At 44.5% G+C, this 15,146-nt stretch overlaps 1 protein-coding gene across 1 annotated transcript; it reads left to right on the top strand.

Annotated features, from left to right (window-relative positions):
• Positions 1-879: 879 nt before the first annotated feature.
• Positions 880-2,752, top strand: LOC141785499 (bis(5'-adenosyl)-triphosphatase enpp4-like). Its single transcript, XM_074663840.1, has 7 exons — positions 880-1,092; positions 1,176-1,469; positions 1,552-1,656; positions 1,750-1,948; positions 2,021-2,194; positions 2,285-2,559; positions 2,645-2,752. Exons 1-7 carry the CDS (start codon positions 880-882, stop codon positions 2,750-2,752), a joined length of 1,368 nt encoding a protein of 455 aa, XP_074519941.1.
• Positions 2,753-15,146: the final 12,394 nt, after the last annotated feature.

Raw genomic sequence — 15,146 nt, 5'->3', positions numbered from 1 at the left:
TGTGACATCATCACGGAACTGCTGCAGCAGAGGGAGGATTCAAATTCACAAAAATTTACAAACAACCTGTCATATAGGCCAGAATGTTGACCTAATCTGTGTAAAAATATGACATTTTTGTTGGAAATTTTGTCAAGAATTCAACCATGTCATTTTCAAAGCTGTACTACTTTAACTTTTTACATGTAAAGGCCCAAATGTGGCAGCCTGCACATCTGAAAAGCGTTTTCCCATCAGTTTACATGTAGGGAGCTGAGAGTGTTCACCGACTTTGAGGGCTCGCTATTCGAAAACCAGGTCTGAAATAACAACTTCCACAAGAGCTTTTGTAGAGCAGGGTCTAGTCTGTCATGTCTGCGCTTTTCAAGCTGATACCACTCATGGTTTCAGAGGAGATGATTTTGGCAGAAAGGGTAAAAAAATGGCGAAATCTTATTTTGAAAGGCAAATTGCCAGCTTCCTGTGGGAAATATGTCAGGGGTATCAATGTATGATTTTTTGCGTCTTAATGAGACAAACATTTTGGCGTTGGTTTCATCTCTCTACGACATTCCTACTGGCTGCTAGGGCCTTTTAAGTGTGCCCAGGTGGCGCTAGAGAGCATATTGTGGGATATTGGGGATCATGTTTGGTATCATATCGAACGTTTTTGCAATCGTGGGGTGTATGCCAATTTTGGTGAGTTTTTCAGCATGTTTAGTGGGACAAAAAACAATTGTGCTTCTACCTCTTGCTAGAAGTTGCCAAGGACGCTAACAATTCACTTTTTGTGTGTTTGAGAAATCTGCATCAACTGAGTTACTCGTTGGAAAAAAATATGTTTCCCTAATTAAAGATCACTCATAAATGTATTGTCATTTTCCCTCACTCCCTCTCAGGATGTTTCTGGAAATACTGCTGGGCCTCCTGTGTGGTGTCACGGCTCAGAAAGATCCTCCTCCAGTGCTGCTGGTCTCGTTTGATGGATTCAGGGCTGATTACCTGAAGAGGTTCCCCATGCCCAACCTGAAGCTCCTGTACAAAGAGGGGGTCCTGGTGGAGGAACTCACCAACGTCTTTGTCACCAAGACGTTCCCAAACCACTACAGCCTGGTAACCGTGCAGCGTGTTGTCATGTTTTATCATCTAACCCAGCCCAGAGCAGTCTGACCAGGCGTCACCGTTTCCCTCTGCAGGTGACGGGACTTCACCCAGAGTCCCATGGTATCGTAGCTAACGTCATGATCGACCCTGACAGTAAGCAGCAATTCAGCACTGGTAAAAAAACTGACCCCTGGTGGTGGAACGAGGCAGAGCCCATCTGGGTCACGGCGCTGGACTCTGGCTACAAGACGGCCTCGATGATGTGGCCCGGCGCAGACATAGCCATAAGAGACCGCACGCCAACATACTTCCTACAGTACATCCCTGAGATGACATTCAAGCAACGAGCGGAGATTGTGGCAAAATGGATTCTGGGAGACGGCAAGGTGGAGAACATGTTTGTCTGCGGTTTAACGGGTCAGTTCCTTTAGCAAACGGAGCCTTATTGACTGTTCCTTATCCCAACAGGAGGGCGGAGTCAAGTTCGCAGCGCTCTACTGGGAGGAACCAGACAAGTCCGGGCACCATTACGGCCCCGACAACATGGCGGCTATGGCTCCGGTTCTAAAGGAGGTGAATGTAAATGTTTGTCAAAGTTACACACTCCACACCACCCTGTCCTCACAGCACGCCGTCCTTGGCGTCTGTCTCCTCGTGTGACTCCAGGTTGACGACAACGTTGGCATCCTGGTGGCAGAGCTGAAGCAGACGGGCCTCTGGGGTTACATCAACATCCTGATAGTCAGCGACCACGGGATGACGCAGTGCTCGGACGAGCGCCTCATCAAACTGGACGAATGCCTCCGCCCTGACAGCTACACGGCGGTGTACTTCGCGCCTGTGACCGCCATAATCCCACATGAAGGTAACGACACGTACACCAGCTCAAATCGGATTGTCTGGCACTGATTCTTATTCCTGTGCGTTGGTTTTTCAGACCCAAAGTCCATCGTTGAACAGCTGAACAAGTGTCATCCTCATTTAAAAGCGTTTTTAAAAAAAGACGTGCCCGAGCGGCTTCACTACAGGAACAACAAACGCATCCAGCCGGTCATCGCCGTCGCTGATGAAGGCTGGAGCATCGTGAAGACGGGAAACAAGTCCAAATACAGTACGCACGTTGGTAGCTCATGTCAGATACACTGGTTTTTATTTACATTTCTAATCCAACACCAAATATTTAACTTTGTACCTCCTCTAGTGGGTGACCATGGCTACGACAACGCCCTTCCCAGCATGCACCCCTTCCTGGCAGCGACCGGGCCCAGCTTCCGTCAGGGTTTTCAAATCAGCAACATGAACAGCTTGGACGTTTATCCGCTCATGTGTCACCTGCTGTCGATGCCCCCGCTGCCCAACAACGGCACCCTGATCCGGGCTCGGTACCTGCTGGCTGCAGAGACCACCTGGGATGTGGGTCAGCCGACACTCCTGATTGGTGGACTCCTGCTCCTCGCAACCATAGCTGGTAAGTCTGTGGGTGTCGAGATGCAGCTTCTGTCTGAAGACTTTGTTTAAGTCATCTCCAAAGTAATGCTTTCCATTCTTCAGTTGTGTTCAGGTCGACGTGTCGCAGAGCCAGGCAGAGCGCCCACTCTTACCTTCCTCTGTGGACACGGCGGCTCTGACCCAAGAGGGCGGTTTGGGCTTGAAGCACGGCACCTTTTGACTACGTCAGCTTTCTGAGCTCTGTTTGAGGATGGAGAATGTGAAGTTTACACCAAGGCGAGAAAAAGGGTCTGAAGATATAAAATCAAACGAATATTTCTGGCTGTCATGATGTTACCGTTGAGGGCAGCTGTGTTTTTAATCGTTTTTTAAATAAATAAGATAAAGTATCTGGGTTGATGTGTAATGGTGCTGAAAAAGTTTTATTGTGGAGTATTTATGAGGTATTAAATTATATTTTTACAGAAAACAAACATAGGAGGTGTTCAGTTTAAATTTTTTGTATGTGCAATGTTGCTTTTTACCCAGCAGAGGGCACCAGTTTTCTAATTAACTCTGTGTAAAGTAGTCGAGTCCACATGCCATTTCTTTTTATGGGATGTCCATGTTCTAGTGTGTTAAATGTTTAAGTTGTTAATAATGTTTACTGTGGCGTCAGCGCCCTCTATTGGTGCCCCCTGGCACTTTATTAGACACACCTGTCCAACTGCTCGTTAACGCACTTTCAAATTCAGCCAATCACGTGGCAGCAACGCAAAGCGAGCATCAGAATGAGGAGGAAAGGTGATTTAAGGGACTTTGAACGTGGCATGGTTGTTGGTCTGAGTATTTCAGAAACTGCTGATCTACTGGGATTTTAACCCACAACCATCTCTAGGGTTTACAGAGAATGGTCCCAAAAAGAGAAAATATCCAGTGAGCAGCAGTTCTGTGGGACAAAATGCCTTGTTGATGCCAGAGGTCAGAGGAGGATGGACAGACTGGTTGGAGCTGATAGAAAGGCAACAGGAACTCAGAGATTTCTGGATTTCTGCTCCACATTCAGATGGTAGGGTCAGAATTTGGCCTCAACAACATGAAAGCATGGATCCATCCTGCCTTGTATCAACGGTTCAGGCTGCTGCTGCTGGTGTAATGGTGTGGGGGAGATTTTCTTGGCTCACTTTGGGCCCCTTAGTACCAACTGAGCATGGTTTAAAGTCCACAGCCTACCTGAGTATTGTTGCTGACCATGTCCATCCCTTTATAAGCACAGTGTACCCATCTTCTGATGGCTACTTCCAGCAGGATAACGCTCCAAACTGAGTAAATAAGCTCTGCTAAATATCTGTAATAAGTTTGTTTTTCCTGGTAAATGTTTTATTTTTATATTTGACATGTTTGAGACAGTCCCTGGTGTTGTTCAGTGGTGTTTTTTGTGATTGTATCACTGTGTTTACATGTCTTTCAGCTCACCTCAGTTAGTTTTTTGCTGTATGCGACCTTGGTGGTGTGGCTTAATGAGCTGTTAGCTTGATTCTTTTTTGTTATTATTCTGTTTTAGCGATGTTGGAGCTTATGACTGAGCAAGAGGCTGTGAGACACTGTTTCTTCCTCTGTGTTTATCGGATTAAAAGGCGTGATGGTGCCAAAGAGGTAAAGTGTTTGCCTGATTTATCACAACCGCTACATCTGTTAAGTCAGGGCTCTGCAACCTTTACTTTCATAGGAGCCATTTTTCCTCAGCTCACCTGGATTAAAATTATTCAGGAGCCACAAAATCTACTTTATCTTCACAATAAAGACAAAAAGTGCATAAATTTGAAACATATAAAAAATATAGTGAATAATTAGCTGAACGAGAAGATTTTATGTTTATAAAATTTTACATGTTATGTCTTAGTTTTTTATTTTCAATAAATTTGCAAATATTAAAAAAAAAACAGAAAACTATGTAACATCATAAGTTCATAAATAGATGATAAGATATTTCAGTAAATTTGTGATCTTAAAAAAAAAAAAAAAAAAAATGGCTGAAAATGCAAAACATTTTAAATTTTAAAACTGTTTCAAAATTTCATAAATTTGCAAAAAAAATGTTAAAAACTGTCTTTTCACAAACTTGCTCCATTTTAAATTATTTCAAAAAAATTGGGAAAAAATGCAGAAATTAAAAAAAATGAAATCTAAAAATTTGCAAAAATCTTAAAAAATTTGAATTTTTATTCCTAAATTTGCAATATGTTTACAAAAAAATAATTTAAAAAATTGCAAAAAGTTAAAAAAAAATCAATAAATAATGAGAAAAATAATTTCTTAATAATAAAATTATAAATAAAAATTCTTTATTTCATTAATTTTTTTTTTTTCAAATCTACAGGGAGCCACAGGAAAGGAGTCAGAGAGCCGCATGAGGCTCCAGAGCCGCAGGTTGCAGACTCCTGTGTTAAGCTAACTTGGGCAAAGAAAAATCCAAATGTTTTTTTTTTACGGCGCCACCGATGGGAGTGTCACCTGACATCAAACGCTGACAGACGGTTTCCTCTAATGAAGCTCGCCTCTGGTCTGACGATGAGTGAGGGAATAAAAAAACTGAAACGTCTGTTATTTTACATCCCAGCTCCTCTGGCTGCTCATTTTGTCCACTCCAGGGACCCTTACTCCTGGTTTCTCTCCTCTAAATAAGACCTCGTTTGTGAGGTAGTCCAGGGTCACATCTGACGAAGGAAATCTGTGTTTTCTGCAGCCAGGACAAAAAAATTTCTGCAGAGCACAGGAGCTGATTATTCCCACAATCCCAGACCCACTTTGGCTGTTTCTGCTCGTGATTTAGAGAAGTTCAAGTTACAGAGCGAGGCTGGCTGCCTGCCACACACACACACACACACACACACACACACACACACACACACACACAGAGAGAGACAGCGTGCAGAGTGTTGGCCTCATGTGATGATTAGTTATCGTCAACAAACAGTTTTTCTTTTCCACAAAAAAGGGTCAAAGGTTCAATTCTCTGGGAGCAGACGTCAGGATTAATCTGCTCAAAGCTAATTCAGTGTTAGCTTATTAATCCATCAGAAATATGTTTAACACAACAGGAAACAGTCAGAGGTCGGTCAGATACTCATAAACATCATAAACTCCTCTCTCTGACTGAAGACGTCCAAACCCTGAGCAGCTCTCCTTCCTCAAGCACAGAAATAAACTCTGCCGTATCAAACGTTTTAAGACGCGCGTCATGCAGCTCACAGCTCTTTAACTGGACTCATGTGTGGATCAATGCTGGTGCCGTCATGGCGCCTCCTGGCTGTATCAAAATAAATGTTACACACAGCCGTCAGGATGAAACCAGACGCTCTCAGAGCGAGGATGACCTCTGACTCTCTGAAAGCTGAAGCACTCTTCATCCCAACCACAGGCTTTCACGACTGAGGTCGACCCTGAATAACACCGAAACGGTCGTCGTGACTCGCCTCATCGCTCTGCAATCAAGTCCACCTGCAGCCGGACCAAAAGCTCGGCCTTCATCTCAATCTGAGACTCTGTCTAACCTCCACCTGCAGAGAAAAACACCAGTGATTCCCCGTCTGTCTGACTTCTCCTTTATCGTCTATCAGCTGAAACGACTGCAGACAAACAACAAAACCGCTCCTCTTCCACTGAAAATATCCAACAGGAAGCCAAAGCTCTGAGCAGAAAATCAACAAAAACACGACGAGGCAAAGAAAAGTCTCAATGTTTGATATCTATGTTAAACACAGACAGAAGATCAGCTCTGTGTTTAACTGTAATTTATTGTTGAAAAGGAAATCTGCAGAGGTTGAAACTCGACATGATCCTGACGTTAAGCAGCTGCAGCATGTGAGCTGTTTTTCTCTGTATGACGCCTCAAAGACGCCAGATACGCCTCCAGACCAGCTCGGCCCTGATGCATGCATCCTTTACTTTAGAGCAATTTATCCTCATCTCACCTGAATTAAAGTCATTCAGGAGCTACAAAATTGATGAACGTAGAAAAAAAATTTAGAAAATAAATATCAAAGCAAAAAGTTTGGTTAATAAAATTATGTTTAAAAAATTGTCAATAGGGTGTCTTAGTTTTTGGGAGGTTTTTTAAATACATTTGCTTATATTAAAATAGAAAATTTGTATTATCATAAATTGTCATAGATTTGCAAAATTAATAAAAAAATTCAATTAGTAGATTTTTGTTTCACTGATTTTGAAAATTAAAAAATTTGTGTTTTTTAAAAAAGCAAAATTTTAAAATATTTGCATTTTTAAAAATAATAATAATAATAATGATTTGCCAAAATTTAAAAATATTAAAAAAGAATAAAATTGTATTTTCAAAAATTTGCATAAATTAAAAAAAAATTGAAGTTTCAAAAAATTTCAAGCATTCTCAAAATCTTCAAAAATGGTCTCTAAAAATGAAAAAAAAAAATATTAAAAAGTAAAAGGATAAAAAATAAATACACAAAATAAAATAAAATAATATAAAATAAAATAATACAATAAAAAAAAATAAAATACATCCAAAAAATTTGCCCAAATCAAAAAAAAATGCAAGCAAGATACAAACTAAATAACAGGATACTTGTAGCCACTCGTGTTGGGAAGTTCATTCTTGACACCTGAAGGTGTCTGGCTCCATCACACTACGCACAAAGTCTCACAACACTCTATCTAAAAAATATTCTGGTTCTGGTTCTGATACTGGGCCGGGTTAGGACATGTGCCAGACTCATGACGTGAGCAGCGATGGACTGGGCTCCGCCTCCCCATCCTGAAAACAAAACCCCGCTCTGTGCTCGTTTCAAAATTCACCCACTCCAGTGTTTTAACCCAGAACTACACATGACTTAACTTCCATCATGCCACGGTTTGCACGAGCACATAACTTGATGACGGTCTCTCCTCATCCCCTGATTGGTGTACAAACCTCAGAGCGCTCTGCAGGTGGATCTGTCCTAACAGAACAAACTGTTTCCCTCTGAGGACGAACAACCTGCCTGATCGTTTATGTGGAGGACACGTCGTCCAGGAACAAAAACAGTCGCTGAAAAAGCTGTGTCAGGTTATTTGTGGAAGAAGACCTTCAGGAGACAAAGGCTGCAAACTCAGAAACTGCAGGAGGAAAAACAGATTTCAGTAAGGACAGGAACGTCTGAATTCAGAGTACAGCGTGGATTCTCACTTCATCATAAAAACAGAGATTATCATTTAAATACTCTCCCTAAAAGGAGCATGAAGCTTTTTATGAACTGAACTTTCTCTGGTGGAGGTTTGGAGGTGACTTTGACGGAGCTGCTCCTCCCGTCATGTCTTATCAGTGAAACAGAGACGAATATCCACCGCTCACACGTCCAGGAAGTAAAGATGATAAATTCTGCTCAAACTCAGCGCAGAGAGCACATCTGCTGCTTCTGTGTAAATTTCTGGAAACATCACAGAAGCTTCAGAGAGGAGAGGAGAGGAGAGGAGAGACGGGACATAAAGGAAGAACACTTAAACATACACACATCCATCACCAGAGCGGCGATGGCGGCGTGGACAAACAAGACATCAGCCGTAAATTGTGACAAGGCGCTGAGGATTCAAAGACACGTAGAGGACACCAGGAGCAGGGAGGCTGTTTCAGGACGCATAACGCCAGAGGAAAGTCAGGGATGGAGCCGACGACCCTCATGTCCAGGATGAGAAACATGAAGTCTGATTCCAGAGATCTCATAAAGACGTTAACGAGCTCCACCTGGTGACGCTAACGAGCACCAAACAGCATCTCAAACAACGGCTCGTTTGTTTTCGTTTGTAAACTTTCACAAACTACGCTCCATGCAGAAGATTTCATTTTCCAGTCGGAGAGCTTCACGTCCGCCGTTCAGGAGGAAGATTTCATCATCGCTCTCTCTGAACGTCTCATTTTCTCTATGAGCCCAAATATTAACACACACACACACACACACACACACAGAGTCAGTGTGTGAAATGATCTGCTGGGTTTAATTAACGGCGAGTGAAGACTTCATTGACAGGAGGAGGACTAATGACTTTCTCTCCTTTCATTGGTTCTGCTCTGAATCTGTCGGAGGAGCTCCTGAAGTGATGGAGGAGGAGCAGGAAGAGGGAGGAGCAGCTTCAGGGTGGGGTTAAGATTTCCCTTCAACAATCAGGAAGTTTGGTCTCTAAATTCAGACATACGCAGCTCAGAGAGGAGGACTCAAAGGGCTGATGAAGAGGAGACGAAGAGTTGATCAGAGTTTGGGTTTGAGCATCCTGAGCTGGAGTCCAGACGTGCTCAGCGTTTCTGGCTCTCTCCTCTTTCCATGGATGAGCAGGAGGCGTTCAGGTCTAACCCTGTCTAACTGTGAGCAGCTCTCTGAATTTAAAGGTTAACAATGTTTTTCTAAGGGTTGGATGAGTCTCTTCAGGTGTCTGCCCTCCGTCAGTCTTCGCTGTCTTCAGGCGGTCTGAGACACGTGTTCCTCGTCTGTTCATCCAGACTGGATCTGCCTCCTCCTCCATGCCTCGCCATCTGCAGAGAAACTGTTCAAACCACGTCACCTGTCTCCAGCTCATGTGTCTTTAAACTTACATTAAGTGTCCAAAAATATATGTTACTGCAATGAACATTTGTATGATATTATCAGCAAAGCACACGAACTAACGATATATTCTAACAAAACAAATTCATTTTTATTACCACAAGACTGTCAGTGTGGAAAATAAGTATTGAACACATCAACTTTTTCCTCATCACATTCATTTCCAAAGATGCAATTCAAACAAAATTTCTCCCGGACATTGGTATTAACTCAAATAATCCACACATGAAAAGAAATCCCAACGTTCAGCTCCATAAATAATGATTATGGTGAATTAAGTACGATAACACAGGAAAAAAGTATAGAACACACCATGGAAAGGCTGAATACTTTGGACAGGAAATGCTCCATACCACCTGGAATCTGTCAGTAATTATTACTTGAACTTCCAATTAGTGCAAACCAACATCAGCTGGGCTAGAGCAAATTGATGGTCCTATAAAAAAGGTGTTTTTTCACCAAGCAGTTAAATAGCACACACCTCATGATGGGTAAAGGCAAAGAGCTCTCTGAAGACATTCACAACCTGATTGTTGATCAGCATCAGAATGGAACTGGTTACAGACTTATATCAAAGCACCTGAATATTCCAGTCAGCACCGTTGGGGCCATTATTCACAAGTGGAAGAAGCACCACCTTACCATCAACAGGCCACGCACAGGAGCTCCTTGAAGATTTCTGACCAGGGAGTCAGAAAGATAGTCAGAAGAGGACTCAACCAGCCAAGGACCACCCTGAAAGTGCTCCAGGAAGACTTGGAGGCAGCAGGTACAATTGTTACAGAGAAAACAATAGGCAATGCACTCCACCACCATGGCCTCTATGGAAGCTCAGCCCACAAGACTCCATTCCTCAAGAAAAGGCATGTTGAAGCTGGTTTAAAGTTTGCTAAACAGCATCTTGACAAGCCTGTAGAATACTGGGAGAATGTTGTCTGGTCAGATGAGACCAAAACGGAACTTTTCGACAGTTAACGCCAATGTCTGGTTGAAATTTCATTTGAAATGCATCTTTGGAAATAAATGTGATGTGAAAAAAGTTGACGCGTACAGTACTTATTTTCCCCACTGTATAGAGTGGACTTTTACCAATGTACAGCCTGTCGAAATTCATGGTCCACCTCAGACCTCAGACCTGTCACCTCCTGGTCTGACTCCGCTCATCGTAGCAGCTTGATGTTGTAGTCGAGGTAAAAAAACATCCAGTTTGGACACGTTTTGTTTTATTTTGAAAGTCACGGGGCACAACTTCCTGTCCCGCTCGATCTGCTTTGTGTAAAGTGACGTGTCCACTGCTCCCTGGTTTTTACGACAGCTCCTCAAAGTTTTCACCTGGTTTCCTGTAACTTTGGTGTCTCTGCGTCCTTGGCGGCTGCAGCAGAGCTCCTTCAGGTTTTACAAAGCGTCAGGAAATCGTACTTCTGTAGGAAGATGTGCGACAGCTGTGCTGTGAAACAAAGAGGGAAGGAAACCTCTGTGATCTGTGAGGAGGATCTGAAGAGCATCTTTGAGACTGAAAACAGACTGAAGAGGTTTTTCCTTCTTCTTTCTGAACGTACGAGGAGGCCTGAGCCGGCGCTTTGGGATCCTCTCCCACAAATTAAGAATCATCTGCAGAAGTTTCAGACTCTTTCAAAGCCGGCGCCGCTGCTCCACAAGCGGAGAAGAGGAGGAGAAAGTTTGAGAGGAGACGGCGCCGAGCACATTATTCCACAGAATCGCCGTGTGGTGGAGATTTCTGAGCCTCTTTCTCTGCAGGACGGGGAGCCGCCGAGTCCTGCCGGAGGCTTTCATCCCGTTGGATGTGAGCGGGGAGGCAGGCTGAAGGACGCGCGGCGCCTCAGGCGGAGCAACACATGGCGGAAAGTTGGAGAAGGCGCGTGAGGAAGATGATAATGTGCTTTGTGTGTGTGCTCACTGTAAGTTCAGCCTGAGAGGAGCAGAGTTTCTCCAAGTTTCCCAGCATGCTCCTCTCTGAGGTTAACGCACAGCTGTTTAATGTGACCCTGGAGGCGGCGAGGCGGCGAGGCGGAGAGAAGGACACGTATTGGCTCAGTAACACACTTACAGCCGCACAATGAGGCTGTTTCATCACTCGGAGCCGGGTTCACACTCAGACCAAAAACTTCCAGACTTTCCTCGACTCTGAGGCGCCTGTCCTCGAGGATTTCATCAGCTGAAGCAGAAAACGTGTAAAAACATTCAAGGTGGGAAACTGAGGCTGGAAGGATGAGGTCTCCAGGCTCACATCCACACACTGAAGGGATCTGCACTCTTTTTGGAAATCTGAGCCCACCTCTCTGTAAATCCTCCGTCAGCTCTCGTCACAGAGTAAATAACATCATATCATGTCGCGTTAAATCTCCCAGCATGCCTCAGCCTTTAACAAACTGAAGGCAGACTCATGAATGATGGAGCACCGCCTCGTCGTCGTTGTCGTCGGGGTGTTGTTAATGTACGACAGCGAGGAGCGCGGGGTCAGCAGAGTCAGCTGATTTAACAAACTCACAGCGTTATTTATTTATGAGCCCCGCGCTAAGTGGCCTCTCCCTGTCCTCCTGCTCAGCGCTGCTCAGAGGAGGAGATCAATTCCTCCTCACGTTTAGCCGAAGGTTTCATCTTTTATTCCTCTGGAGCTGCAAACAGCTCACACAGTGACTGTTGTCTGTCATACGTGCTGGTTTTCCCTCACAGTTCCTTCGTGGTAATCAGTGTTTTAATGTCACTTCAGTCAGATCCCAGCCTGTAAACTCATCCATCCGCTCCACCCTGTGAGTTTTTAGCTGGTTTATTTCTCTCAGAAATTCCCCCTACAGCAGTGTTTTTGTGCAGGAGAAGCCCAGAGCGCTCGCACCAAACACCCCCTCCCTGCTCCTCTGCAGGTTTCCTCTGCACTCAGACGGGGCCATATTTGACTTGACCAAAAACACAAATAAACGGACTCCGACAGAAAAAATCTGATATCGGTCTGCATTCACGCTTTATTTAGAGAGTTTTCAGCGCGTGACTTTCACACAAAAACACCGCTAAATAAGGCTCTAGTTCTCATCGTGTCGTAAAACGGTGCTACCTCTGCTGCAGAGCCACAGCTGGCTACGAGGCGCGGCGTGCCAGATATGAACAAACGCAGGTAGTCTGCCAGGACGAAGAGATCTTTTCCTCTTTAAGACCCAAGAGACGCGTTGAGTAATCCACGGGTCCACGTCAGTCCGTCCTCTAAATCTGGATCTGGACTCTGAGCGTTTCCCTGCAGTGACAATAACTTCAAACACACCATAAAGCTGCTCCCAGGCTCAGAATAAACACACACACACACACACTCACAGAAACACACAGAAACACACACACACATTTTGTTCAGCTCAGCACACACAGTCTGAGGACACGCGGCTGTTTGTGCGTCCGCTCAGGGAGCCTCGCCGCTCCTGTGTTTGACATTAGTTCCCGTACTCGCGGCGCTCAGCGGCCGACCTCATCTCCTCGGCATCGCTAAGCAGCCTCGCTCAGGTATCTCACCTCTAACACGCCGTGAGAGCGCCGCGTTAAGAGCCAGAACATGTCCGCCCTGCAGAAACACGCCGCTCCCATCCGTGGTGAAATATTCAGAATGCATCATGGGAGACGCCATTACAGCCTGTGTTGTTTTGTACTCTTCGGTTTTTCTCATGTTTGATGCAGAGCGTTCCCTCACCCAGGGTTCGGCTTTCTGCGGCGCTCGCCGTTCATGACGCTGTGCTAAAGCGGGAAGAAGTGAGCGCTCAGCGTGTTAATGACGGGATCTGAAGGGCTCGCTAATATCTGGAGACTTCAGCTCAAAACGAGCTCCAGTCCTCCACACGGTCTCAAAGGCTGCGAGGAAGAGGAGGAGGAGGAGGAAGAGGAGTGAAAAGATGAGATTTCAGAAAAGCAATGTGAGAGAGATTCATGTGAAAGTGAATCGTCCGTCAGAAAAACAGTCTTCCTCCTAACGACCTGCTCCTTTGTGCGCTCGTCAGAGCAGGAAAACATCCACTCACAGAAACGTCGGCCAAGAAATGAGGCTCTGAGAGTTTGGACGGAGAGGCCGGCTGATAGAAACAAGCCAACGGTTTCCAAACATGCCCAGAAATTTACATCACAATCCCACGCTGACACGACCAGAGCAGCCGATGGTTAAAGATTTATGAGCCTGCAGCTGGTGGAGGGGTCGTCGTACCTGCTCAGGCTGTTTGCAGACGACGGTTTGTTTTATAAAGACAAACAGGTGAGGAGTGAGACGTCTTCTGACTGTCGCTGCAAAAAACTGAAAACTGAAAGTTTCTTTATTTAGACGTTATTTTAGTTCCAAGCAGATTTTTCGAGCCAGTTTCTCTTCGTCCATTGGCAGATTATTTTTTTACTCGTTACCAACAATTCAAACCTCATTTTCTCTTTAAATAACTTAAAATCAGACATTTTTCTGGACTGCTCAGGTGAATGTGGCTCAGATTGAGTCTAAAAAAGCTTTTTTTTTACTGAAAATAAGACAAAAACACTTGATAAGGTTTCAGTTTAACACTTTATTTTAGAGGTTTGCAAATGTCATCACACTGAGGTAATAACGAGACAAAGTTTGTTTTATTTCTTTGAAATTAGCTCATAACTTCTTTAAGATAATGTCTAAACTTATTGTCCCAAGTCACAACTGGTAGGTTACTGTTTTTTTTTTTTCCACTTGCAAGGTGAGAAGGTGACGTGTGAAGGTGAGACCTCACTTCAAACGAGCAAGATGACGTCCATTTTTTTACAGTCTATGGTCACCAGCCTGAAGAGAACGCTGCAAGTTAAAAATCAGCAGAGTGAGACGTCTCGTGTTTTTGCTATCTCTGCTGCTCGTGTGAAACAACAAACAGGAAGCTTCAGGTAAACCAAACATGACGCCATCGTAACGTAAACTCATGATTTCTCTGCTCAGGTCAGAGGTCATGTGTTCAACAAAGCTCATCTGATTGGTCTGAACAGAGCGCGCTCAGTACAGACTCTCATCCGGGTCAGGAAGTTTCTCTGTGAACTTTTTCCCTGTTTTCAGGTTTATCTGTGAGCGGCTCAGCGGCTTTTACATGACTCATCTCTGCTAATGACCACCACACACACACACACTGTAAACACACACACACACACACACACACACACACACACACACACCTGTAGCTGGTTCCCAGAAGCTCTCAGCGGGCTCTGCAGGTTGATGAGTGTGTGCTGTTTCCCAGAAAGGAATCTGGATCCCTGAGAGCAGCGGGTTTTAAAGCAGCTTAACAACAGCGCGGGCATTAAGAGCGGTTTCAAACAGACAGGATCTGATGTAAGCAGCGCTCAGCCAGCGCTAATCCAACGCCATGATCCAGACAAGACGCCGGCCTTGGAGATGCTGCTCCGTCTGAGCAGCGGCTCTTTGTTTAGAGGAGCAGGAGTGAAGGTTTAAGGAGGGATGGAGGTGATCAGAGGTGATTAGACGAGACGGTGAAAGGTCGAGGGGACGAGGAGTCAAGAGGAGACTCCTCAGAGAGAGGAGTTCAGACACAGACGATGAGTGAAAGTCATCAGATTTTCAGAGAGTTTGAAAAAAACTGGAAAAAAAAGGAAAAACTTAAAAAAAAACGTAAAAACTGAAGTTTCCTCGTCATCTCCAGCTGCAGCTGAAGTCACACTGAGAGTTCGTGAATCAAACTCTGAGACGCTCAGAGACAGAATCACAGTTTGTGATTTCACCAACGACACAGGATGGATTAGTGTGTGTGTGTGTGTGTGTGTGTGTGTGTGTGTGTGTGTGTGTGTGTGTGTGTGTGTAAACAGTCAGTGGATGGATTGACCTCCTAAATCCTGTCATTTGCTGCAGCAGATAAAGAACAGCGGATTATCCCTTTAGTGTACCAACAACACAAAGCAGCCTGTGATTAGCTCAGTGATAGCATGTCCTGTTTAATGCTGCCACAGTGTGTGTGTGTGTGTGTGTGTGTGTGTGTGTGTGTGTGTGTGTGTGTGTGTGTGTGTGTGTGTGTGTGTGAG

This window comes from Halichoeres trimaculatus, unplaced genomic scaffold (genome assembly GCF_033239565.1).
Source record: "Halichoeres trimaculatus isolate MK-OKI-2021-1 unplaced genomic scaffold, fHalTri1.1 fHalTri1_scaffold_23, whole genome shotgun sequence".
Classification (NCBI taxonomy): domain Eukaryota; kingdom Metazoa; phylum Chordata; class Actinopteri; order Labriformes; family Labridae; genus Halichoeres; species Halichoeres trimaculatus.
The sequence above is the reverse complement of the archived record's forward strand: the minus strand, read 5'-3'. Positions and strand labels throughout refer to the sequence as shown.